The sequence below is a fragment of the Exophiala bonariae genome, assembly GCF_035927105.1.
Source record: "Exophiala bonariae strain CCFEE 5792 chromosome Unknown scaffold_37, whole genome shotgun sequence".
NCBI classification, from domain to species: domain Eukaryota; kingdom Fungi; phylum Ascomycota; class Eurotiomycetes; order Chaetothyriales; family Herpotrichiellaceae; genus Exophiala; species Exophiala bonariae.
In genome coordinates, this window is record NW_027042512.1 from 131700 (window position 1) to 154700 (window position 23001).

General features: G+C 51.3%; 10 protein-coding genes across 10 annotated transcripts; 3 read left to right on the top strand and 7 right to left on the bottom strand.

Moving 5' to 3' along the window:
- Positions 1 to 569: 569 nt before the first annotated feature.
- LTR84_009258 (uncharacterized protein) lies at positions 570 to 1694 on the bottom strand (the record flags this gene model as incomplete). Its single annotated transcript, XM_064852798.1, has 2 exons — positions 570 to 1099; positions 1220 to 1694. 2 exons carry the CDS (start codon positions 1692 to 1694, stop codon positions 570 to 572), a joined length of 1005 nt encoding a protein of 334 aa, XP_064701023.1.
- Positions 1695 to 3224: 1530 nt separating this feature from the next.
- Positions 3225 to 4637, bottom strand: LTR84_009259 (uncharacterized protein; the record flags this gene model as incomplete). Its single annotated transcript, XM_064852799.1, has 1 exon — positions 3225 to 4637. One exon carries the CDS (start codon positions 4635 to 4637, stop codon positions 3225 to 3227), a length of 1413 nt encoding a protein of 470 aa, XP_064701024.1.
- Positions 4638 to 4663: 26 nt separating this feature from the next.
- LTR84_009260 (uncharacterized protein) lies at positions 4664 to 5194 on the bottom strand (the record flags this gene model as incomplete). Its single annotated transcript, XM_064852800.1, has 1 exon — positions 4664 to 5194. The coding sequence occupies one exon, from the start codon at positions 5192 to 5194 to the stop codon at positions 4664 to 4666; it is 531 nt and encodes a 176-aa protein (XP_064701025.1).
- A 1324-nt stretch (positions 5195 to 6518) lies between these two features.
- LTR84_009261 (uncharacterized protein) lies at positions 6519 to 7796 on the top strand (the record flags this gene model as incomplete). Its single annotated transcript, XM_064852801.1, has 1 exon — positions 6519 to 7796. The coding sequence occupies one exon, from the start codon at positions 6519 to 6521 to the stop codon at positions 7794 to 7796; it is 1278 nt and encodes a 425-aa protein (XP_064701026.1).
- A 200-nt stretch (positions 7797 to 7996) lies between these two features.
- LTR84_009262 (uncharacterized protein) lies at positions 7997 to 8515 on the bottom strand (the record flags this gene model as incomplete). Its single annotated transcript, XM_064852802.1, has 1 exon — positions 7997 to 8515. The coding sequence occupies one exon, from the start codon at positions 8513 to 8515 to the stop codon at positions 7997 to 7999; it is 519 nt and encodes a 172-aa protein (XP_064701027.1).
- A 912-nt stretch (positions 8516 to 9427) lies between these two features.
- LTR84_009263 (uncharacterized protein) lies at positions 9428 to 10170 on the top strand (the record flags this gene model as incomplete). The annotated part of the gene is made up of 2 exons (XM_064852803.1): positions 9428 to 9449; positions 9509 to 10170. 2 exons carry the CDS (start codon positions 9428 to 9430, stop codon positions 10168 to 10170), a joined length of 684 nt encoding a protein of 227 aa, XP_064701028.1.
- Positions 10171 to 10669: 499 nt separating this feature from the next.
- On the bottom strand, positions 10670 to 11644 carry LTR84_009264 (uncharacterized protein; the record flags this gene model as incomplete). The annotated part of the gene is made up of 2 exons (XM_064852804.1): positions 10670 to 11519; positions 11598 to 11644. The coding sequence occupies 2 exons, from the start codon at positions 11642 to 11644 to the stop codon at positions 10670 to 10672; spliced, it is 897 nt and encodes a 298-aa protein (XP_064701029.1).
- A 1726-nt stretch (positions 11645 to 13370) lies between these two features.
- LTR84_009265 (uncharacterized protein) lies at positions 13371 to 14267 on the bottom strand (the record flags this gene model as incomplete). Its single annotated transcript, XM_064852805.1, has 1 exon — positions 13371 to 14267. The coding sequence occupies one exon, from the start codon at positions 14265 to 14267 to the stop codon at positions 13371 to 13373; it is 897 nt and encodes a 298-aa protein (XP_064701030.1).
- An 828-nt stretch (positions 14268 to 15095) lies between these two features.
- LTR84_009266 (uncharacterized protein) lies at positions 15096 to 18608 on the top strand (the record flags this gene model as incomplete). The annotated part of the gene is made up of 4 exons (XM_064852806.1): positions 15096 to 15168; positions 15235 to 15327; positions 15412 to 16929; positions 16978 to 18608. 4 exons carry the CDS (start codon positions 15096 to 15098, stop codon positions 18606 to 18608), a joined length of 3315 nt encoding a protein of 1104 aa, XP_064701031.1.
- Positions 18609 to 19539: 931 nt separating this feature from the next.
- Positions 19540 to 21554, bottom strand: LTR84_009267 (uncharacterized protein; the record flags this gene model as incomplete). Its single annotated transcript, XM_064852807.1, has 2 exons — positions 19540 to 21467; positions 21548 to 21554. The coding sequence occupies 2 exons, from the start codon at positions 21552 to 21554 to the stop codon at positions 19540 to 19542; spliced, it is 1935 nt and encodes a 644-aa protein (XP_064701032.1).
- Between the last annotated feature and the right edge of the window lie 1447 nt (positions 21555 to 23001).

The window sequence follows — 23001 nt, forward strand, 5'->3', positions numbered from 1 at the left end:
GTGGTGCAGCCTTACGATGGTAGGTTCTGTGTATTCGTAAGTTGAGGTCCATTGCAAGACTTATATTTCGTGGCCTGACGGTGAAGATATCCTTTTCACACTAAAACCATGCTATGCGAATGATGCTTCACCACACTCATTGTACGAGGTAGCCTTTCTCCTCCATATCCCGTTCCTGGCGAGTCCATCTTTGAGACATAATCCAGATACAGTGCTCGTGTAGCCTGTATCTAACCTGCCTCATCCACACGACAGGGCGCCGTGACTTTGACCATGATACCTGTTTCCGTGGACCGATAGTTTCCCACAGGCTTGCCTTTCAAGCTGTCCCATCCTTATCCTTGAGACCTGGGTATAAGTAGCAAATTTCCATGGCATGGCCGAAATGTCCAATTTAATGCGAGCTCCCACAAGGCCGAGCTGCCCAATCAATCCACACGTTTGCATAGAGGCCAGTTAGATGTCCAATCCCAAATAAATCACTGTTCCGGCCGCCTAAAATTCAAAAGCGAAACTCAAAGAAGAAACGAACGAGGCTGTTCGCTCGGAACAAAGGAAAAGGAAAGTCTTCACGCGTCCATCACTGCCGCCATTGCAGCCGTAGGCCTCAAACTCAGCCCACCAGGGAACCTAAACGGACTGGAACAAGCGACCTCACAACCAAAAGTAAGATGAAAAGCCCGTGAAGACTCAATAGCCCACAACTGGGCCTGCAGGGTCGGATTATGCGCAAAGACATCGATACCGCCACGCTGCGCCAGCATCGTGCGCAGCGCATCCTCATGCAAACGCACTTCCGCGGGCTGGCCGAAATCCGCGGTATAGACGAGCAGCAACAGCACAGCTTGGATGACGGAGTCGCTGCTTGCGTGGGGGCCCGCCAGCCGCAGCCGGTTCCACAATGCATTCGTACCGATGCTCAGGTGTGATTGCGCATCGACTTGGTCTTGGATGGTTTCCGGACTGGCGTGCAGTTTCCAACGCATGGCGAATGCGTATGCGAGGAGGAGATGGCGCGAGGCTTCGTGTTCGAGCATATGGTTTATCGCAGGGTCGAGGAGGCCGGTGCTACGGTTGTGCTGGCAGATTGTGTTTGTGACTGGATTGATGATTAGTATGGGTAGGTTGCAATCTGAAGAGGGATTTGATAAGGGGTGGTGGGAGAAACTCGAGGGTTTCGTACAATATGGTGATTTTCTGATCCCACCGTAAGACTTACAGAATTGTATGACCGGATTGTCTTGCGGTACGGATGGTACTGGCGGGAGGAGCAGAGATGAGTCTATCTCGGTGATGGAGGCTGTTCGGCTCTGAGAGGTCTCTGAGCCTTGATCTGTGGGATTGCTTGATGTCCGACTGGGCTGTGGCGTCCCCATCGAACGCACGGGTGATATACTGGCGCTGCTTGTGGAAGATGTCGTTGTATCGGTATCGGTCCGCGGTAGTCGTCTCCCCCATTCCAGATATCTGCTTTGGCTGGACCGGCGCAGCAGTCGTGATCGTGCATCTCGTCTTTGGGCTGCTGAATGGTATGCCGTGTGTCTCTGGATAGTACTCCTGACATTTGGGTCGTCGCTGTTGACGAACTCGATGATGTTGGCGGGCTTTTGACTGCCTGGGTTGGTTCGCCGATTATCCTTCTCCTCATCCCTCCCTGACTCACTCTCGAGAGGAAGGTCATCATTAGATGACATGTATGGTTGAATGTCGAAAGTAATAGTAATCGATAGGATCGGTTTTGATGATGGTCAATGTGTTTAGATGGAGGAACACCTCCCACAAGTGGACTAACGCCACCGTTTAATGGTACAACACTTCAATCATGAGATATCTCACGTTAATCAGATGGGCATATTGCATGGGGGAAGAGGTGAAACTAGGAGAGGGACTTGTGCCAGGCACAAGTAACAAGGCTGTCAAGTGCTTCGAGCAAGAGGGGAGTTAAGCGAATATGAGGCACAGCTGGGGTGGGGTTACGGATAGAAGTCCCTTGACAGCTATACCAAGCCATTAATATAACGATTCCAGAATCCTGGAGAAGGAACCTGACCAGGATCGAAGATACTCGTCACTGGATGTGGAACATATTTCAACGAGGCTCAGTCCAGACCGGCACAGGGCCGGTTCTGAGAGGATTTAGCAGAGGGCAGATGGTGTCCACGTGGATCATTAGGCTTCGACCTTCCGTACGAACCGCCGGTGTCGTAAAGATGAGTACCTCGTGCACTCGGTGACATGTCTAGCGAGGTGCAGTGGCCTTGAATGGTCATGGTCGGCCCTTGTCGATCCATGAGAAGTGAGAGAAATTGCGTGAAAGACACTGATATCACGTGTGGTTGAAGAAAGGGGGGATAGCGTTTGTGGTGCGTCGTCTTTCCGTACTAAGTTGTCCCTAATCATTAAAGTTTCTAGCATAAACCGATTTGAAAATAGTAGGGACATACTCGATTCGGTACCGGAAGTTGTGAACCGACTTCATATCCCGCTCCGGTTCCTCGCGAGGCTTGGCGAGGTCATCAAGTGAATGAAACCTGCACTTGGAACCTCACTACCAAAGTCTGCTGATCTCGCCACCAGACGACATGATCGGCGACCCGACACAACCTTATTTCTAATCGCGAGAGCCCGAGCTTCCATATCCCTCAATTCTAGAATACATAATCTCGTACGCGTCTCAATGATCCAAGATGTCCGGGAAGATCTTCACCGTTCCAGTACCCAGGTAGTTGACAGTCCATCGGGGCGGGGACCTCGAAGGCCGAATTCCATTAAGAATGAGAGCCGCATACCCATGATTAAAACGCATCACTTTGATCTCTGTCAATGGTGGATGACGAAGCCGCGGAGTATTGACTTTGCAGGTCTTTCAAATAGAAAATACTCAGCTCTCCTTGTGGTGCAGGTATTAGCAATTCATCATCTCGAATACTCCTGGCGATCTCGAATCCCAGTGCTCATGTTGTAAATTTGGTAAATGTCATGTGATCAAGCATCTGATGGCTTCGGTCATGTGCAACCCCAGCAAGGCTGAGTCTGGCACCTGACCATGAGCAATAATAATAACAACTGGTGGGGCATTGCTACGGTGGATCGGCAAAGGAAGGCAAGGCACAGACGCGTGGGAATAAAAGATGGATTACTGTTAAAGATTATACAGAAGCGAATTAAAGCATACCCGGATTAGCCATACTATCCCTTCCCTGCCTCAACATCCCTCAACATCATCATCGCTTTCGGGCTTTGCCGGGTACGTTTCTACTTGTCACAGCCTTCCCTCGATTGCCCTGTGTTGTCGCAGTGGCACTTCGAGTTTGTATGGCGTAGTCTCCGCCTGGTCGTTCAGAAACATCAACTTGAACACCTTCGTCATAGTCACTGTCGTCGTCATCTTCCTCCTCCGAGTCACTGGGAGCACGATATCGCGAAATGGTGGAGGGATCGTTGGGTAAGAAGAGTTCATCTTGAGGGCGACGATAGGCAGTCGGTGAGTATTGATTGCCCAAGTGAGGTCCAGAGGCAACACGTCGCTGTGGAGACGCATAACGAGGGTCCGCAGGATCAAACCGAGGAGCTCTACCCGTGCTTGTCTGGTAAGGTAATTGGTCTAGAGGCATATTGACCAGACTGGAAGTGGACCGAGCACGAGGTTCCCAGTCTGGTTCCGAAGGATCAGGTCGTGAAGCTCGTGAAGAATTGGACCCAGGTCTTTGAGAATAACCAGGATCAGGGTTTGAAGCATAACGGGGCGCGTGGTAAGGGTTTTGATACTGTGGGACTTGCTGGAGTTGCTGTGCCTGTTGCTGTTGACGAAGGGAATGTGTTGAATTGGTTCGCGATCCTGGACGTGAGGACACTGCCTGGCGTAACCCAGTAATATAATTGTCTTGAGGGTAAGGGATGCGGCGACCAACATGACCAGAGTCCTGATCGATAGGATAAGACTGATATGCTGCCAATGCATCATCTCGTGCTCCTCGACTGGAGGCGTTCGAGGCAATGCTTTGCCCACGATCTCGACTATCCACAGGCTTCCGTCTTGGAGAGTTGCCGGCCGATTTGTTGTCGGTCCTGCTTGCCTTTTTACGGACTTCAACCGGCTTACGCTTCACGGGGCCTTCTTTTTTGCTCTTGGGAGCGGCCATCAAAGGGGGTGCCACGGGACGTCGAGAGTCCTCATTTCGCGCTGCGCGTTGCAAAGCATCAATTTCAGCGCGACTCAACTTGACGTTGGCCTTACCCAGAGCCCTGGCACGATCAATTCTCTCCCGAGCTCTCTCCAAAAGCATGTCTTCCTTTTCCTTGTACATCAATTGCAATTCCTGTCGAGGGATAAGAGATGAGTTTGGGTCCAGGTCGTAGTCATCTTCATCATCGGAGGGAGTAAAATCATCGTAATTGTCACCTGAACGCCCGCGGTGGCTTCGAACGCCACCCAAGTCTATACCAGTAAATCGAAGCTCATCTGAAACAAATCTTTTGTTGCCATAATCTTGTTCAAGCTCGACACCTTGTGAAAAATCATCATCGGTATCAAGCTCTTCGACACGATCATCATACGCCCATGACCGGCGGAGATCGCGTTGTCTGTCGTTCCTCCTCCCCGGTCGTCCCCCTGGTGGTCTTCCCCAAGGGGGCATATCGTAAGGAGTTCGCGGCCGACCACCTAGACCGCCTCCTCGGAAAAAGCATTCTCGATAGGTCTATCCATGAGGGAAGCATGCCCGAGAATGGTGACGCCTGTGGCGCCGATCAACCACAAAAAGGTGGTGATGGGTGAAGCAATGAAAGCCCATGGTACAGCAACACAGACCAGGCCGGTGTATAGTTGGGAAGTGGTGGCGTGGAAGGTACCAATGACCAGATCATTTCCACCTAGTTTACCAATGGTCCACATGCCACCAACGACGAAAAGAATGGCGAAGAGAAGTTTCAAGTTGGTGAGAAGGCTGTAGACACTGAGCATGACAAAGACCACGGCATAGTTGGAGGAGAAGTAAGATAGGTTGTAATTAACACGGCTCTGAACCTCGACAAAGTTGTTGGGCTTGGAAAGTCTCTTGATGTCCAGGAACTCGGAGATGGGTTTGATGTTGGCAAATCTCGAGGCAATAGACTGGGAACGAACGCTGCTGAAGCGATCGGAGAGGTTGAGGCGCGAGGTGATGGCGTCAAGAGGAATGCTGATTCTGGCCATTTTGGAGGATGTTGAGGCGGTTTGAGATATAAGAGGTTGAGAAAGATGGTCAAGAAGGATTTATTTCTAGATCTGAGTTAGTGACCAAGTTGACGCGCGTGTGGGCTTGTCAACGCGATTGCGCAGCCGACTCAAAGGTCAGGGATGACATACTCGTAAGAAGACCGTGGTAAGTCGTGGAAATGATTTTGCAGCGAAGGTTGTAAAAGTGTGCTTTGAGTTGAAGGAATGCAAAGTGTCAAAAGACGCGATCAGGTATATAACAATGAAGTGGGAAAAGTTGACAGGACAAGGGGATAGGCAACGGTATTTTTCTTGAAGCTGAGAAGTCGAATATCGGTTGAGATGGATGGATGGGGTGGGTTAGGTTACTTTTGCCCCTTTGGCTTGCGGCTTTTAGGGGGCAGCAGATTGATGGGCGGACTTGGTGGAAAGAAATGGTGATTGCCTGGCCTCTATGCCTCTCCGGAGTTTGCCGGGGGGAGAGCGCCCCTGGCCCCTGTTGGAATTGGGCGATCTGGCAGGCACCAGTCAGAAAGCTCAGCCCTGGGATCTGAAATAAGGGGAGTGGTTGTACTTGGTTTCGCCTAAGGAAATCGTCCACAGCCACACACCCACACCCAATTTTGGATATTGCCAGTGCGGGACTCGAGAACTGCCTGAGACACAGACACAGACTCGCTGTCAGCACAGACGTGGTAGAAGGACAGAACCTTCTCCACACTGTGTTCCCTCGACCTGCCCTCTGCAGGCTCAAAGGTTCGTGACTATCATCGGGTCTGACAATCAAGTCCGGACACCTGAGGGAAGGAAGAAAAAGAAAGAAGAGAAAAGAGGGACGAGAGAACTGGTGAAGAAAAGGTCGAAACTTGACAGCCCAGCCAACCGCGGGGAAGTGAAGGAGCCACCCTGCTTGCTGTACAAATTCACAAAGTTGATTACGAGTTTCCGCACGCCTACTTCCACTAAACTCCAGTGCCCCGAATCTCAATGTGCGGGCAGCTGAGGTGCACGGGTGCCCTGTGGATTGTGGGTGATGGGCAATGGGTGCCAGTGGGTGGGCAGTGGGCACCACTGCACTCCGAGTCCTGCTCCTATGCTCGAACTTGGTCGCCCATTCGTCTCCCTGTTTGGTCCTGCCCATTATTGGGCCACGTTTTTTTTCTCGGGCAGCCATTACACTCGACTTTCTGCTTTGTGCATCCGCATCCCGCATTACATCTGCCAGTGCCTCATTATTCTCTACTCTTCCGCCTCGGAATTCTATCTTACTTCTCTTGGACGACCGAACCCCATCCCACTTTTGGAGGGGTAGAGGGTCAAGATGAGGCCACGAATCCTACACTTGCTCGTCCTCTGCACCCTTCTCTGTCTGGCCTTTGCCTGGTCCAAGGAGGATTATGAGATATTCAAACTCAAAGATGAGGTGGATGCCTCCGAGGGACCAGATGTCGACTTTTATGACTTTCTTGGTGTCAAGCCCTCCTCAACCGTAGAAGAAATTAGCAAAGCTTTCCGCAAGCGATCCCGCGCTCTTCATCCCGACAAAGTCAAGCACTCTTTCGTTGCCTCCCGTTCCACCTCCAAGCCTGCCTCGAAACCTGGTTCCAAGAAGAAGCCAGGTGTTCACGTATCCAAGGGTCCCTCCGATCGAGAACTTCAGAAATTCCTCAAGCAAGCCACCGAAAGGTATGGCCGACTAGGAGTCGTTGCAAACATCCTCAAAACTCCAGACACTCGAGAAAGATATGATTTCTTCTTACAACATGGCTTTCCCACCTGGCGTGGGACGGGTTATTACTACTCGAGGTATAGACCTGGTATCGGTACTGTCCTGACTGGACTCTTCTTGGTTGTTGGTGGTGCTGCCCACTACTTTGCCTTGATCACCAGTTACAAGAGACAACGAGAGTTCATGGAAAGATATATCAAACACGCCCGAAAGACAGCTTGGGGGGACGAGTCCGGAATTCGCGGCCTGGCCAATATTGGTCAACCTATCGCGGTGCCTTCAACTCCAAATGATTCGGAAGCTGATGCCGATCCAATGGCCAATCTCAATCGACGACAGAAAAGAGAAATGGAGAGACAGAACAAGAAGGATAAATCAAACAAGAGCAAACCAGCCAAGGTTGCTCCCGTGCAAGTCTCATCGTCTTCGGGAGAAAAGCGGCGTGTAACTGCAGAGAACGGCAAGATTTTGGTGGTGGATTCGCAGGGCAATGTGTTCCTTGAGGAGCAGGATGAAGACGGGGAGACCCAGGAATATCTTCTTGATCTGGATGAAATTCCTAAACCCACCATCCGCGATACAGCAGTCATTCGTCTTCCCATCTGGCTCTTCCGCAAAGCCTTCGATCCCTTCCTCAAAAACACCAAACCTGTGCCAACTGAAGAACCCACCGAGTCGGAAGAGTCAGAACCAGTCAGAGGGACGCCCGAGCTTGTTGTGCCTGGTAAATCCACTCCGCCTGTTGTGTCGGATCTCAGTGCGAGTCAGATATCGGATTCGGGATTTGAGATTGTCGACTCTACTGGCATCGAACAAGAAGTCAACAATGCTCCCACCGTCAAGAAAAGAGGCAAGAAGGGCAAGAAATGATTTGTTCCCTGGTTCCATTTTATTGACTGCAAGATGTGAAAATGTACGAACACCCCAATACGATAGACTAGAAGTTTCCGAGAATAAAAATAAGCGATTTCATAGCATTCATTTGCTTTCGTCTCTTTGTTGCAGGGTCAATGCCGTGCGTTCCAGGGCGATTCAATATATCGCCCCACGGATCCTGGATATTCCGTTGTCTACATAAACATCTTTGCAATGCTCATGATCGACCCCAGACTCTCGCTGACACCACCACCCATACCGGGCAGCGCCGAGCCGCCCGGAAAATCACGCGCACCACCTCTGGCATAGAAGCGGTCGGCCTGGCCCCTCTGCCCACCCGCCAGACTCTCCAAGCCCCGGGGCAAGCGCAGGCCCACCGTGGCAAGCAGTTTCGTCAACGCGCCGCCGGTGATCAGCGGCATGATGACCAGGAAAAACACCTTGACGGGGTGCCGCCGCATGTACTCGTAGATCTGCCGCAGGAAATGGCGGATGCGGTTGACGAAGCCGGAGCGCGGGCGGGCGCGCGACGAATGTCCGTTGCCCCGTGACGACCGTCCGTAGTTGCTGCCGCCGAATGAGAAAAAGGACGATGCGCTGCGTGAGTAGGACGGCCGTGAGGCGTAGTAGCCTCCTCCGCCGCCCGCGTTGGAGCGCCGCGAGGGTGAGCGGCTGCGGCTGCGGGACCGGATGCCGTCGTTCCAGAAGCCCATTGTTGGGTTGGATATGGAGATGGAGATGGAGGTGTATAGAGGTGGGAGAGATGGGAGGAAGGGAGGCAGATGAAGTGCAGGTGCAGTGGTGGATGGTGGATGGATGTTCGGAGCGCACTTTCAATCCACTGGCTTAGGGAGCAAGAGGGAGAGATTGATGGCCTTCCCTTCGTTCAGGACTGGGATCGATGAAAGGGACCCGTGAGCGATGGAAACAAGGAGGATGCTCTTTCAGCTTTGGTGATCGAATACTTCGTATCATGTACGTACACCCGGAGCCTGCTTTCTCTGTGGTGGCACTGTCCGTATATCCTTCTCGGCACCGTTATAACAACTGTGAATCACTACGCCAAGGGTTGGAAGGATCACATCTCTTTGGAGAAAGGAGGAAGAACACAAGAGGAAAACAAACAATGTCGGCCGTCTCAATCACCTGAAGATACTGGGCAGTACTACCACAAAAATTGCGCGAAGCAATTGGAGTGGCTGGCAGAAAATGGAGTATCGCAAGGGGACTAACCAAGGCTGTGAAACCGTTTGAAGCTTGGAAGGTGGTTGGCTGGAAAGTGCGAAGTGTGGCTCCGACATACTCTAGTCTATATTTGGCTTAGATCGATATGATTGAGCCACCTAGTGCTTATGATGTCATTGCATTTGATGGCATTTGCGAAAAGGACATTCAAGTTCAGGCAGGCAAATGCAATTGTAGTATCTGTTCTGTATCCTATATTCATTTCTCAATACCGTCATCGGACGTTCTCAAAAACAATCGTTTCCATCGTCGTCTAATTGTACCCTTCTTACGCACTACCATTGGGCTTTCGCTTGAGGAGAACCATTCATCTTGGTCCTCCCTCCTTCCCGGAAATCATTCTGCCTGCCGACCAACAGATCTGATCCTATTTGCCCACCATGGCAGACCTTCCAGATTACTGTAAGTCTTTTACCCCTCATTATCCCACTCACTTGCCTCACATCTAACGCTCTCCTCAGATTCCGTCCTAGAGGTCGCGCCTACAGCCACGAACGAAGACATCAAGCGAGCCTACAAACGGGCCGCTCTCAAATGGCACCCTGACCGTGTCCCCTCGGATTCCGCAGAAAGGCCAAAACGCACCAAGATGTTCCAGAGGATCAATGATGCATACTACACGCTTTCCGAACCCACCAGACGGCGAGACTACGACGAGGCACGACGCTTCTCTGGCGGTGGGGCCTCTACATCGTTTGACGATGACGAGGCAGACGAGGAGGTTCCCCGTGCTCAAGGCGGGGGTGGACCGTCTTGGGCCAACATGTTTGGCTTCGGCAAGAAGGCGGACGGCCAAGAGGATGCTTTCGCCAACGACCAATTCCGCGGTGCGTTCGAGGAGATGATGGGGGATGCCGACATGGCGGATCGGGAAGGGGATACCGCGGTGCCGAACAAGCGCTTCTGGAGTATCATTGGTGGTATCTCCGGGTTTGCGTTGGGCTTTATTGCAGGTGACATTGTGGGTGCGATTCCCGGTGCGGCGGTGGGAAGTAAGATGGGCTCCATCAGGGATGCCAAGGGCAAGTCGGTATATGCCGTCTTTCAGTCCCTGGACCAGAGCCAGAGGGCTCGTGTCTTGAGTGAGCTCGCCTCCAAGATCTTGAGCGGTGCCATCAGTTGAATGGGAAATGTTGATTAAATAAGCTGGGAAGGTGGGTGGAAATAAATGAAGCGCGGGGTGTTCATGGAGCTTGGATGTTCACTTCCTTGGATGATTGATTCGCTGGAATAGCATAAATGTCGTAAGTAACCAATTGACCTAGATAGCAATACATCTATACACTCGAATTCACAGCTCGGAAATCCAAGGTTTCATCTCCAAGTCATATATATATTATATTGATCCATCTGAAGGATGCTGAACATCCCATGGAATCTGTGCAGTACATACAATAAATTAGCCATCAGTCATCCATCCACCCCTACGAGGGCAAGATGGGCCCAGTGGTCCAAGACGCCATTTCGCCACGCTTTTTCAGTGTAAACCTCGCATTCCGATCAGGTCATGCAAGACTCGATAATGAGCCCAGATATCATATTCACCATCGCCGCCAATGCAAGAGAATTAATGGTTGACGAGGAAGAGTTGATTCATTAAATATCGAAACTCTCACTCCCCTTCAGAAGCGGAATTTGCCAACACCCCACTTCTTCTGTCTCCCCAGATCGTGCTGCTGTTGTCGAGGACCATTGGTCGGTGCTGTGCCTCGATAGCCATCTTCAGCATTCGGGCCCTGGCTGTCGGCACCAAGCGGGGCATGAACACGGCCATTGGTGCTAGCGCCATTGAATTCCGGCTTCTCCAGGTCAGCAGTATGTCTCCAGCCCTGGGGCTGGTGGTTCTTGCTGCGGACACTGGGCAGCAGATCGAGCAGGAAGCTGAGGACGTAGAAGGTGAAGACGAGGGCGACGATCCACTCGAAGACGGCGGCGACGTTGCGACGGTGGGTGAAGGAGGTGCCGACGAAGACGGCGGCCAGCACGATCTCGATCAGGATGAACGCCAGCTTGACCCAGAAGCTGATGCGCAGGATGCGGTGCTCCCGGTAGTGGATGCCCAGCCGCTGGTACTCGGCGCACAGGAACACCGCCGACAGGATGAAGCCGCCGATGAATAGGAGCAGGAATCCGTCGTGCAGCCGCGGGTGGTGGTAGGTGTCGAAGATGGACAGGAGGATCAGGCCCGCGGACCCGGCGACGGCGCAGATGATGGCCAGCACGGACAGGACTTTCTGTGCGAACGACGTGTTGGGCACGAGCCGGCCTTTGTGTCGTAGCCAGCGCTCCGCCATGAATGCTAGGTCGAGCGAGACGGTCGTGATCACGCTGCCGGTGATGAAGAGTGGTTTGAGTCCGTAGGCCCCGACGTCGGAAATGTAGGCGATGGTTTGCCCGGCTTCCATCGATGGGTAGATCGGGTGCCCGATCACTTCCCAGCGGATGAACATGGCGAGAAGCATGCCTAGCCACCTGGGTTTGGATTGTCAGTCTTTACCCCATGAAATGGTATAGAGGAGGACCGATCGGGAGAAGGATTGACAAACTTACATGCATGCCGATAGTACAGGAAAGATCCAACTGCCTAGATACCACATGTTGCGTGAGGTTCTAGAAGAGATAGTCCGCCCAGGACAATCAAGTGATGGATAATCCTGCTGAATGTGTGATGGGTGATGACGGGGAGTATTAGATGTCAAGAACCTTTAAAAGGAAGGGGGAATGTCGAGATGTCGGAAGAGGAATTATATGAAGTGAACAAGGTGGAAAAGATCAATGTGGTAACCATGACTATATCAATTCCCTTCCAGTGACTAAGAAAACAAGCGAAAGTCTTAAGGTCATGGTAGTGGGGCATAGAGTTCGATTACAGATTCCAACTTGTGAAACTACATCATAGCACTCGCGTAGCCCCATGGATTTTTGAGGCCAATACTGCTCGATGCAAAGTGGAACGAAGCGAAACCGAGTGTCGCGCGGACATAAAAACTCTCGACCGGATGTGTATGATCGCCGCGGGAGTCCATCTCGGGGAGGCTGTGGGATTAGTGCTGTGTACGTAGCTACCGGAGCAGGGTCTTTCAGATTGGCATACATAATACACGATCTTAGTCAGTAGTCAGATCCTGGGGTGGTACTCGTACAAAATCTTATGAGGGATAAACTCGGACAAAACAGGCCGTATTGATATCAAGTTGGTTTGAGTTTTTACTTTGACATTTTTGTGGCTACTTTCTACAACTGTCTCGCGGATAGCATAATTTGATAATTTGAGAGATTCTTCACAAGTATTCAAGAGATACAGGATAGGAAGCAGCAAGAATCTAAAAGCCGTCGGGAAGTAATTGTGCACAACTCTTCATGGTTGCGAGAGAAGCGATGCATTGGCATCAAACGACCAACAGTGTGAGTATTTAGACAGAGCGACGTCATTGCTTTGGATTGCGAGGCCCGACTCCTGACGCAATAATGCGGGTTTTCACCGGGGTTCGGGTTTGATCCCAAGTTGCTGTGGCTCCGTCAATCAAATTTCTCAAACTGTTTCCACATCGGGTCCCTCGGATCGACCCTAGGCGCCACGATTTTCCCAGGAGGGAAGGACATGAATTGCTCGTTCTGTGGTTCGAGAAGTTGAACTGGTGCTGACTACTGTTATTCGAATCTTGCTAGAACTCTGGCAATTTGCTGTGTAATGGGCGACTGTCCTCAAGTAATGGCTCAACAAGATGAGCAAAAGAATTGGCACCTGTAAAGGTACCTCAACACCGTCACTAGGCACTGCGCTACCATATCTGAGGTAGGATTTAGCTAGAGCATATCGCAAGCTCTCGTGTTCGTATGCAGAGAACGGGAATATCTCCGAGTCCTAGTGCCACATTCCCCTGTCGGTATCTGCTGACTACTTCCCAAGATCGCTGATTAAATGTTGACTGTACGAAGTAAGACCCGTTTTCAGAATACTCCGTAATGGAAAGGGCTCATGCCTCAATGTGGAAAGTCCGGGGTACCGTCCGAATGCCAAACACTTATTATGTGGTGACTTGCAAGAACTTGCTGGAGCCTGAGAATGTATAAAATATTGCACAAAACGGCCCTCAAGTAGACGCAGCTGAGGTATCGTGGTGTTGGCATCCTCGCTTATGTGCACATTGGTATATCCAAGATCAATCAGCCACCCTGCTGATGAGTATCCGTGTCATCACAGGACTGTGTGCCAAGAGTGCGTTAAAGGCTCAGAACGAACCCGCGTTGATACTCAACGCTCACAGGCCATGCATAGCAGGCACCAGCGAGCATGTATTCGTAGTTGGTGTGCGCATATCTTCAGAGATTGCCTGGCTCGTTCATCAGAATCTTTTTGATGGCGAGCAATTGGGAGTTTTGAACGCCGATGCTTTTGAGATATTTCTCGGTCCCTCCATAATTGGATTCGAGGTGTTGTACAATGATCTCGCAAAAGTCGCTGGGACAGCTTGCAAATGATTCGTCCAATCCAATGCTGGCAATTTCTTCCATCCTGGACTCCTTTTCAGACTCCAGCTCGGGCTCCGAGAGCATATAATCTTGGGAAATGGCGTCAAGGGGAATGCCACACAGCAGGAGAATTAGTAAGATGGTGATACCGGTACGATCCTTCCCTTGTGTGCAGTTGACCATGACAGGCCACGATTTCTCATCGGCGAGCACATCGAAGATCTCCTTGAATTCTGGACCACTGTGATCGAGAGTGTCAATGCCTAGCCCGGTGAGACCGCGAGGTAACATTAATTCTTTCCCTAACACAGAAATTCCCTGCGTACGATAACCCAACGCCATGAGAAAGACCAATTTGGCCAGACTGGCATATTTCAGCTGCCAGATGAGATGGCGCTCAAATCCTTTACCGTTCAGATTGATATTTGCGTAGCGAATGCCTGGGATCTGAATCTCTTTGGCAACAGCATCGTTGGATGATGGAACCACTGCAGACTGGTCAGCAAGAGAAAGCTGTGCGCGTTTCTTTGCAGCATTGATATGTTCGGTTTTGGAACGAAGGTCAATGATGGTTTGGATTTTGTAACGGTCGATTAGTTGGGATCGGTCGGCAGGTGTGGCTTCATCGGGACGTGCGCTTCGAAAGAGAAGAGCAGGTCTTAGGATTGGAGATCCCACAGTTGTATTAACGTGAACTCCCACATCACGAAAATTGAGCAGATTCTGGAACTGGGCGTGTTGGCTCATACCCGCTGTTTTATTCTTCAAATCCGACTTGGTATTGAGGAACAACTCGGTGATGATCTGCCAAGGTAAGACACTCGAGAGGCAGAGCTATGGTGGATACAGGGGAGTGGATTTCCAAAATCCATCCCTAGAATGCCCATGACATGCTCCCCCCAGGCTTCAGAATTCTGGGTGATGACCCCCTGTAACTTCTAGATAACGGATAAGAGACTCCGTTCCAGAAACAGCCAACATGTCACTCAAAAAGAATGGATGTTTGTTCTGTTTATTGAAGGGCAATATCAATAACATGTGTGTCGATTAGGTTTCTGCTCAAATCTCGGCGTGTACGGAGACCTCAGGGTCGGTGTCTGTCGCCATCGTAGAAATTTGTTGCTCTTGACTTCAGGTCTGGTAGAGCCAGTGGCAGGTGGATCATCAGCCGATTGCTATCGCTTGGGCCATGTCCTTAGCTACCCTACATGACGTATGTGGATTGGATGACATAGACATGTTGCATGCTTTCCTCATGCTGCCAGTGCCAGTGCCAGTGCTTCCAGCTTCCAGCTTCCACTGCCAGTGATGTTCGATTCCACCTTAGCTCCGTGACTGCAGTGCTGATTGATGAGAGCTCTCTTTCCATACCCGTGCATGTCTACACTATCCTTTACAACATCTTCACGATCGTAGAACTGATTTCTACGACATTATTTCAAACTCTCAGGTTGTGGTTGTCTGTGCTCCTGGCGTCTGTGTGCTCCCTACTCCCTAGCTAACTAGGTCGCCCCTACCCTCTGTTCCTCCCCCGCCTTCCAGGCGCAACATCCCCCAAGTGGCCAAGATTTCATCATGTCCACCACCACTGCCACCCCAACCCAACCCTCCAGCTACCACAACCATCCCGACAAGCTTGAACAACAAGGTGCGTTGACTTCAGAGATCGCCGTGTAGAGATGGAGATCTGAAGTAACTGACGTGGAATCAACAGCGGCTTCCACAGCTATACATACCTCCAGAGAGACCTCGTCAAAGCCCAGCTCCTCGTCGGTACTTGACGAGGACGGTCGGCTATCTTCAGCTAGTATGCGAACCCCGCCTGTCTTGCACCACCATCACATCACCACCACAACCCATTCTCAAGCTTGTTACTGACCACCCATTCCAGGTGCTGCACTTTCGCTCAAGTACGCTCGCGCCCAAGACCTTCCTTCTTTTCCTTCTACCGGAGGAGTCCAACTAGCCTCAGCTGGTGCTGCTGCAAGTTTGGCAGACTCGAACAAACGCACTTTCGAGCACTGGAAACCCGGTTCAATTCCGGCAGCAAATCACGCCGCAAATATTGCCAAAGACTATGAGATGGACCCCATTTGGAAACCCGAATTAAGCCGAGCTGGTTCTCAAGCTGCCGCAGCTGCACATAAGGAGGCTACACCAGTAGAGATATGGAAGGCCTCGGAATCAGAACACGGCCATTCTGCTGCTTCTTCTGCCCTACAAAATCAAAAGTCTCCTCCAGCCATAACAGAACGAACCGTCTCTTCAGACGCACGTGAAAAGGCTCTCCTTGCCGCCAGGAAATCGCTGTCTAGCGGTCGCAGAAGGGCCGACTCCGCTCCTATACGCCCACAACCTCAATCTCCCAATCCTCATGCAGGATGGGCTCAGAAGGCTGCTATGTCTTCTCACAGAGGCGGAGCCCCAGGTTCCCCCTCCACACCCGGAACCGCTGCCTTCGATGCTGCACGTATACAGAATATGGCCAAGAATAATATTTCTCGACAGATGTATACATCTAACCCCCCGGTCGCGATTGAAGTCGAGGAAAAGAAGAGACAGGACACTTTACGTGCATCCGCAATCGCAATGGCTCGCAAGATGTATGCCATTCAGCAAGAACAGATTGACTCCGCCAAAGGCATACATCGATCCGAAAGTCATTATGCAGCACATACTGCCCGTCAACGAGCTCTCTCTGATGCGGCTGCTCAGCCAGCAACCGTGAAGGAGCCCCCCAGATACGAAAATCTAGAGGATGCTGCACGAAAGTTGGCGCACGAGAGACTGGCTAGAATACACGATGAGCATGCTGAATATAGACAGTATTACGGTGCACAACCACCGCCGAAGCAATCGAGATTGTCTCTCAGACGGCCCGCTCGTCCGCCAGTTAGCCCTCGTCGGAACAGTAGCAGCGATTCAGACGAGGAACAATCCCGGAAAATTCGAGCTCAGATGTCGGTTTTCCAGAGTAAACTGGCCGAAGTCGATGACAAGAAGCGGCAAGCTGATCGAGATGCACTTCTTGCAGCTGCTCATAAGAACGTAACCGCTCGTTTGAATGCAATGGATGAAAAGGTCTTCTCCGAGACAGGCAAGACTAGCCCACATCAGCGGGAGCTTTGGGAGCGTCAAGCTAGAGAACGAGCTCAACGCGAGAGTGACGACAGACTGATCAATGTTGGTAAAGTCAATATTGGAGGTGGCAAGTATCTTGATCAATCAGAGATCGATGCTATTGCAAGGGCACGTCTGCAACCGACACTAGATGAGATCTCTGAAAAGGCTGAGCAACAAAGAGCTCGAGATGAAGAGATCAGACTCGAACAAGAGAGAATCAAGGCCGAGGCGGCTGCAGAGAAGAAACGATTGGCGGATGTCAAGGCGGAGCAGAAAGCTGTTGCAGGTAAGGAGATCTACTATCCTGGTGATGGCGTTGACTAATATTGGACAGACCGTGAAAAGGCAGAGACGAAAGCGAAACTTGCCGAAGAGAAACGCTTACGGCAAGAGAAAGAGCATGAGGACCGTCGTGTCCGGAATGAACAAAAGGCAACAGAAAAGAAAGCCCGTGACGAGGCTGCCGCTGCCGAAAAGGAACGTAAGCGAGGCGAAAAGGAGGAGAACAAACAATCGACTCCAAGCAAACCTAGATTGTTCCCATCATTCATATCGAAAGGAGCAACCGCTGGAGTCGCAGGTGGCACTGCTGCCGCTGCTGTTGTCGAAACTACAGGCGATGGTATCGGTGCGGCTGCGAAGACCGCCACCTCACCCTTGCATGGAACAGACGTCAGGGCTGCTCCAGGTACTGAAGATGTTGCTGTCACGGGCGATACTGTCCACGATCAAGTAACATTGGATCCCGCCGAGGCTGCCTACGCGGTTGCCGCCGCTAGTGACGACGAGGATAGCGATGATGGCAAGACCAAACCTGCACAGCAAGAATCTACTACAAGACGTTTGTCAGAGGATGACGTTGATCCCCGGGACGTCACTGGTACTACTCTCACTACTGCTCCAGCAACAGACACCACTCAAGCATTCGAACCCATCTCACCAACATCACCAACTTCCCCTTCAAAAAGAGACTCTCGGATGAAGTCCTGGTTCAAGAAGAAGCTAAAGTCAGGCAGCAAGGCTGAGAACGACATTGGAGAAAAGCCAGTGTTCAGTAGTGAAACTACCCCGGCAAAACCTGCCGAGCCATTGAAGGAAGAGGAGAACAGACTTTCCTCAGATTCTGCTCGTGATGTTGCCCTAGCTGGCAAGAGCGACAATGAGACGGACGATCTATATGGTGCGGGCGACAAATCTAGAGAACGTGTGTCACCGGTGAATATTCATGCGGCCACCACAAATGAACCGAAATCGAGCGAACAACGCAGTCGATCCATCAGCCCTGTTTCATCTACTCTAAGCGAAGACCCCTTCGTCATTGCAGCTGATGTTGCCTCATCGAGATATTCTGCTGAGAATTCAAACTCGAAAAGAAACTCAGGGGCAGATCATTTAGCCACTGTCGAAGACTCAGATGACGAACCTCGCGGAAGAAAAGGATTTCGTGAGCGGTTTTTGAAGAAGGTCATCCCGGGGAGAGATAAAGACAAGCAGAAGCCTGCCGTGACCGAGGCAGCACCTACGTCAGCAGCCGTGGCGCCTATCAGTGAGCAAACCGAAACCAAGCCAGCTAAATCATCTGATGTTGAACAGCAAACGACCGTCGCGACTGAATCACCCTCCTCTCATAACACCGAGCCCTTCCAAGAAAAGACTCAAGAACCATCCACAACATCAATCGAACCAGCAACTACAGTAACAACCCGTGCGACGACACCGTCGTTATCGGACACAGTGACCAACGGTGGCGATGATGACTTTGAGGAGGCCCGGGATACGTTTGACGAGGGCGCGCTGGAGTCGAATCGACCGAAGATCATTGATGTCTCGAAGGCACAACAGTTGAAACCTGAATTGGTGGATGTGACGAGTCCGACCGGTGTAACCAAGAAGAGTAGTGCTAGCCCGGTTGGAAGCAGGCATAGTGGTACCGGTGGTGGGAGTCGATTTACTGAAGAGCTCTAAGTTGGGTAGATGAGGACTTCACGATTTCACCAAGCAGACCCCCAGAAGAAAGTGGGCTGCAGCCTGAAGTGCACACGAACAGCAAAGTCAAAAGCAGGCACAAATAAGGACGGACGATATTTGGGAAGAAATCTTCTTGAGAAATCCGTCCAGCGTTGCATTTTCACGTCGTCTCGAGACATTGGACATCTGCGGGTATTTTGTTATTTACTGTCTTACATGCCATGCCGGGAAGGCAGCCTCAGTTCCAGAACCAATGCTGCCCCATGTGTCTGTCAGATCAGAGCCATGTAACTTGCGCCACCTCTTGATGTCTTTTCACTATGTCAGCTTAGGTATCTAATCTAGCCAGCAATGTTCAACGAATGATATGTATGCTCGAAAGCGAGAATAAAAAAGACAGAAGCGGCACAACACAATCAATCCTCTTATTGACTTGTTCTGTATGGGACGAGGCGAGGCGTATGTCCTGGACACAGGACAACAAAGGTGCAGGCAGAAATACAACAAGCCTACCTGACTTCACTTCATTGCCCGACATACTTGTTGGGAGGCGATCGAGCTTGATCGATGGGTGGATACGCAGCAGGTAGGCAGGCGGGCGGGCCAGCCATGCTTTCTATACGCTGAAGTGAATATATAAAGGAATAATACATTTATTGAGATGCAGATGGCAGGCGTAGATGTGAAGAGTGAGTGGGAAAATATAAAATTGAATGAATGCAGGACTCGACTCTTCTTCTTCGTCTTCTACGTCGGACGCCCAACTGCTCTAGATCTCTTCTTATTTCTAGCCATATACATCACTGACACTGGTGCAATTTCCTTGGCAGACGATCGATCTATCAATGGTCGTCCTTTGCACCCCCATCGCTGCCATACAAGGCTGTCTCATCACCAGTGCAAGCAAGCCTCCTTCACTCCGTTCAAATCACAACTTGATAGCACCGGCCTGAAGCTCTCTCCACTCAGCGTGACTGAACGGCACGAAACTCGGCGCATTGGGCGGTAGATAGAAGAGCCTATCGCCGTTGGAGATCAACTCGGGATCAGCACCTTCCTTGCGCAACACATGTTTCTGCTGCTTGTTGTTCCCCGTCGCCATGACCTCGGTCACGACACGGAGGAATACGGGCACCGCGTATTTCGGTAGGCCGTTGCGCGCCAAAGTCGCGATGCTCTCGAGTACGGTGGTGGGGACGGGTGAGTCTGGAGTCTCGACGTCCCGCAGCATCACTGCTGCACAGCCGGCGCGACCGTCGTGGTTCGGGACCGCGATGCCGTAGACATTTGCTTCAAGGACAGCTGGGTGTGCGCCTAGTACCTGTGCGACCTCGGCGGTCGAGACATTCTCGCTGCGCCACCTGAATGTGTCGCCGATGCGGTCGCTGAACCAGTAGTTGCCTTCGCTGTCAAGACGTATGGCGTCGCCGGTGCGGAAGTATGCGTCACCAGGCTGCAGAACGTCACGGAGGAGTTTCGATGCCGTGGCCTTCTCGTTGCCTAGGTATCCTTGGTATTTTGCTTCGATGTCGTTGGGATCGATAACGTTGAGGAGCTCGCCGACTTCGCCGCGGGGCACTTTGATGCAGAAGCCGGTATTTGGGTCGCGACGAGGTTCCTCGGTTTCCCAGTCGATTTCAACGATGGTGGAGGCTGACGAGGTCAAGAGGTGGGCTACCTTGCCCATGGAGCCGATGGCACCGGAGGAAAAAGTGTTGCGGCTCAAATTAAAGGTTGCGTTTGAGGCTTCGGTGGCGCCATAGAATTCCCCGATAGTCTCAACGCCGAAGCGGTCACGAAAGCGGTCCCACACGTCCGGGCGGAGACCATTGCCAAATGCCATGCGAACTTTGTGTTTTGTACGATCGTTTGGTTGCGGTGGTGCCGCCATCAGGTATCGCAGGGTCTCGCCAACATATTGGATAATAGTCGTGTCCGCAGCAGCAACATCGTTCCAGAAGTTCGAGACGGAGAACTTGCGCCCGATGACGAGGGTAGCTGGGCGGGTGAGGCACACGTGGAAGCATAGTTGGAAGGCTGTACCGTGGTATAAAGGCATGGCCGTAAAGTATCGGTCTGGGTTCTTGGATGTGACAGGGTTGATACCCAACCATTTGCCTACGAACATGCCTCCCCTGAGGGTTCGGTCCCATGGAACCTTGGCAGCTTTGGGCAAGCCAGTGGTTCCTGAGGTGTAGATCAAAACACAAGGTGACCGTAGCAGGGCTCCTGAACGGGCAGTGTCTGGGGCACGGTAAGGAGGGTAGTATTCCAGGGACGACTGAAGTCCCGCGGTCAAGACATCAATTTCCAGTGGGAAAGCATTGTTCCTAAAGTTGGAAGCTTCCAAGATTGGTCTCGTTTCCGGAGTCAAGGCCTTTGGCTCAACCTCTGGGTCGATGATCAACAAACGCGCTGTCGAGACCCGTACACTGTGGACGAATGAAGTCGAAGTGAGGTTGTAATTGATCAAAGCTGGTAATGCGCCGAGTGACCATACAGCCAAGATCATAAACAAGAATTGGGGGGAGTTCATGAAATCTAGAGCAATAATTTCACCCTGCTGTACCGAGTGTTTGTTGTGCAAGTACCCAGCATAGCGAAGCACCATGTCGTAAGTCTGTTTGAAAGTCCATGTTTTGCCTTGAAAGACAATGAAAACGCAATTCTGAACTTTGGGATTCTGAGCATGCTCCTCGATCAGGTAGAAAGAGCTGAGTCGATCGTCCTTCTCGCGTTTTTCAAGTGTCCTAGTGGCACTTGCCAACGAGCCGATAAGATTCGCGTCGACAGACAACCTCCATCGGGCATTGAGATAGGCCAATCCTGCTATAGCGGCAGGGGCAGCGAGAGCTGCTGTTTGTGATATGGCTTCAGTGGCAAGGTGAGAATTAGTTGACGTGCAAAATCAGACCAATGATAAATGAGTGACTTACCAGCCATGTTGCCACGATCAAGCTTGATGACCAAGATAAAAGTGTATTGACGTGCAGGACGAGTGGAAAGGGAGGAGGGGAAGAAGATGCCTGTTCAGTAAGATGTCGACTGAGGGTAGGCGAAGACAAAAGAATTCAGATCGGCTCGGTCAATATGATTATTTGACCTCTATGCGACATGAAATGATGTTCCATACCCGAATGTAAAAGGGTTCGCTCATGACAGGATGGGAGGGCGTGCCAAATGTGATGAGATCCTCATACCTCACCTCGCTTGGAAGGGATGATGTGAAAGACCGAGGTTCATTGCCGGTTAGGTTTGTATTTGGTGATTGGCCAGCCTTGTCATTGACATAACCGTGTCGTGTCTGGACAGCCTCGTCGGTTTTCCCGTAGTAAAGGCGGGCTTTAGCCGAACGAGACCATCGAGTTGACGAAGCCAGCTATCTCTGGTAGAGACCAGAGGCGAAATCTCCAGATAGACCAAAACACTTACATGACTGTGTGTGTGGGGGGTGCCACTCGTAAACAAGACGGGTTCATGCTTCAAGACAAAGCCACTTCCCAGACTCAAATCGGTTTCCGAGCTCCATTGCCTGGATCTATCTCGCTTGCACATGACGAGGCAGCTGTGTGTCGTCACACATGAGGCAGATGAGCGCCAGCTGATCTCCTAGAATCACAGCCACCTTGAAGATGGAGCGCTTCAGTGACAACGGCATGTCAAGATTGAGGCAGTCGCCAGCCTGAGTCTCAGTCTCAGTCTCAGTCTGACTCTCAACAGGTACAGGCACGATCAACGTAGTCTCTTGCACGCACCTGCCTGTTCCCTCCCTCTCCCATCATAAATAAACAAGCATACCGAAACTCTTCAAGTCACGCGGGAAGGACATCAAGACCAACGATCACAGATATCTCTCATCCACTGAGATCTCACAACACAAAGTCCAAGTCCGAGCCTTGCGCGTTCCGAGCAAGTCAAGTTGCCATCATCACGAAACTCAAAGATTCCATTGTCCAAACACACCGTGTCAAGACCACCCTCCTTCACTATCATTCAGCTCACCGAAATTCAATTTCATCATGTGTGTCGAGTTCGCTGAACGCGTTCCATGTCCAGCATGTGGTACCCACATTGTCTGGGAAGGATACCACATCTACAAATGCATGCGCAACCGAGCAGGACAACCTTGTAAATTGATCTTCATGAAGCAACGTCCCAATCAATTCCGAGCCGATATGTACATCTCCTACAAAAGAGAATGCCGCCCAAAGCCTCCATATCAACGAGTTGAGCGCAGTGGTCCACAAGGCGAGAAGTCTTCCAAACTAAACCGGAGTGATGATCTGTGATGGGTTCCCCAGGGCGATAACTGTCATCACCAGCCATTGCCTTCATCAACCATGGATCAAAATGAAACATTTACCACCATTATCATTTTTTGGCAACCAAA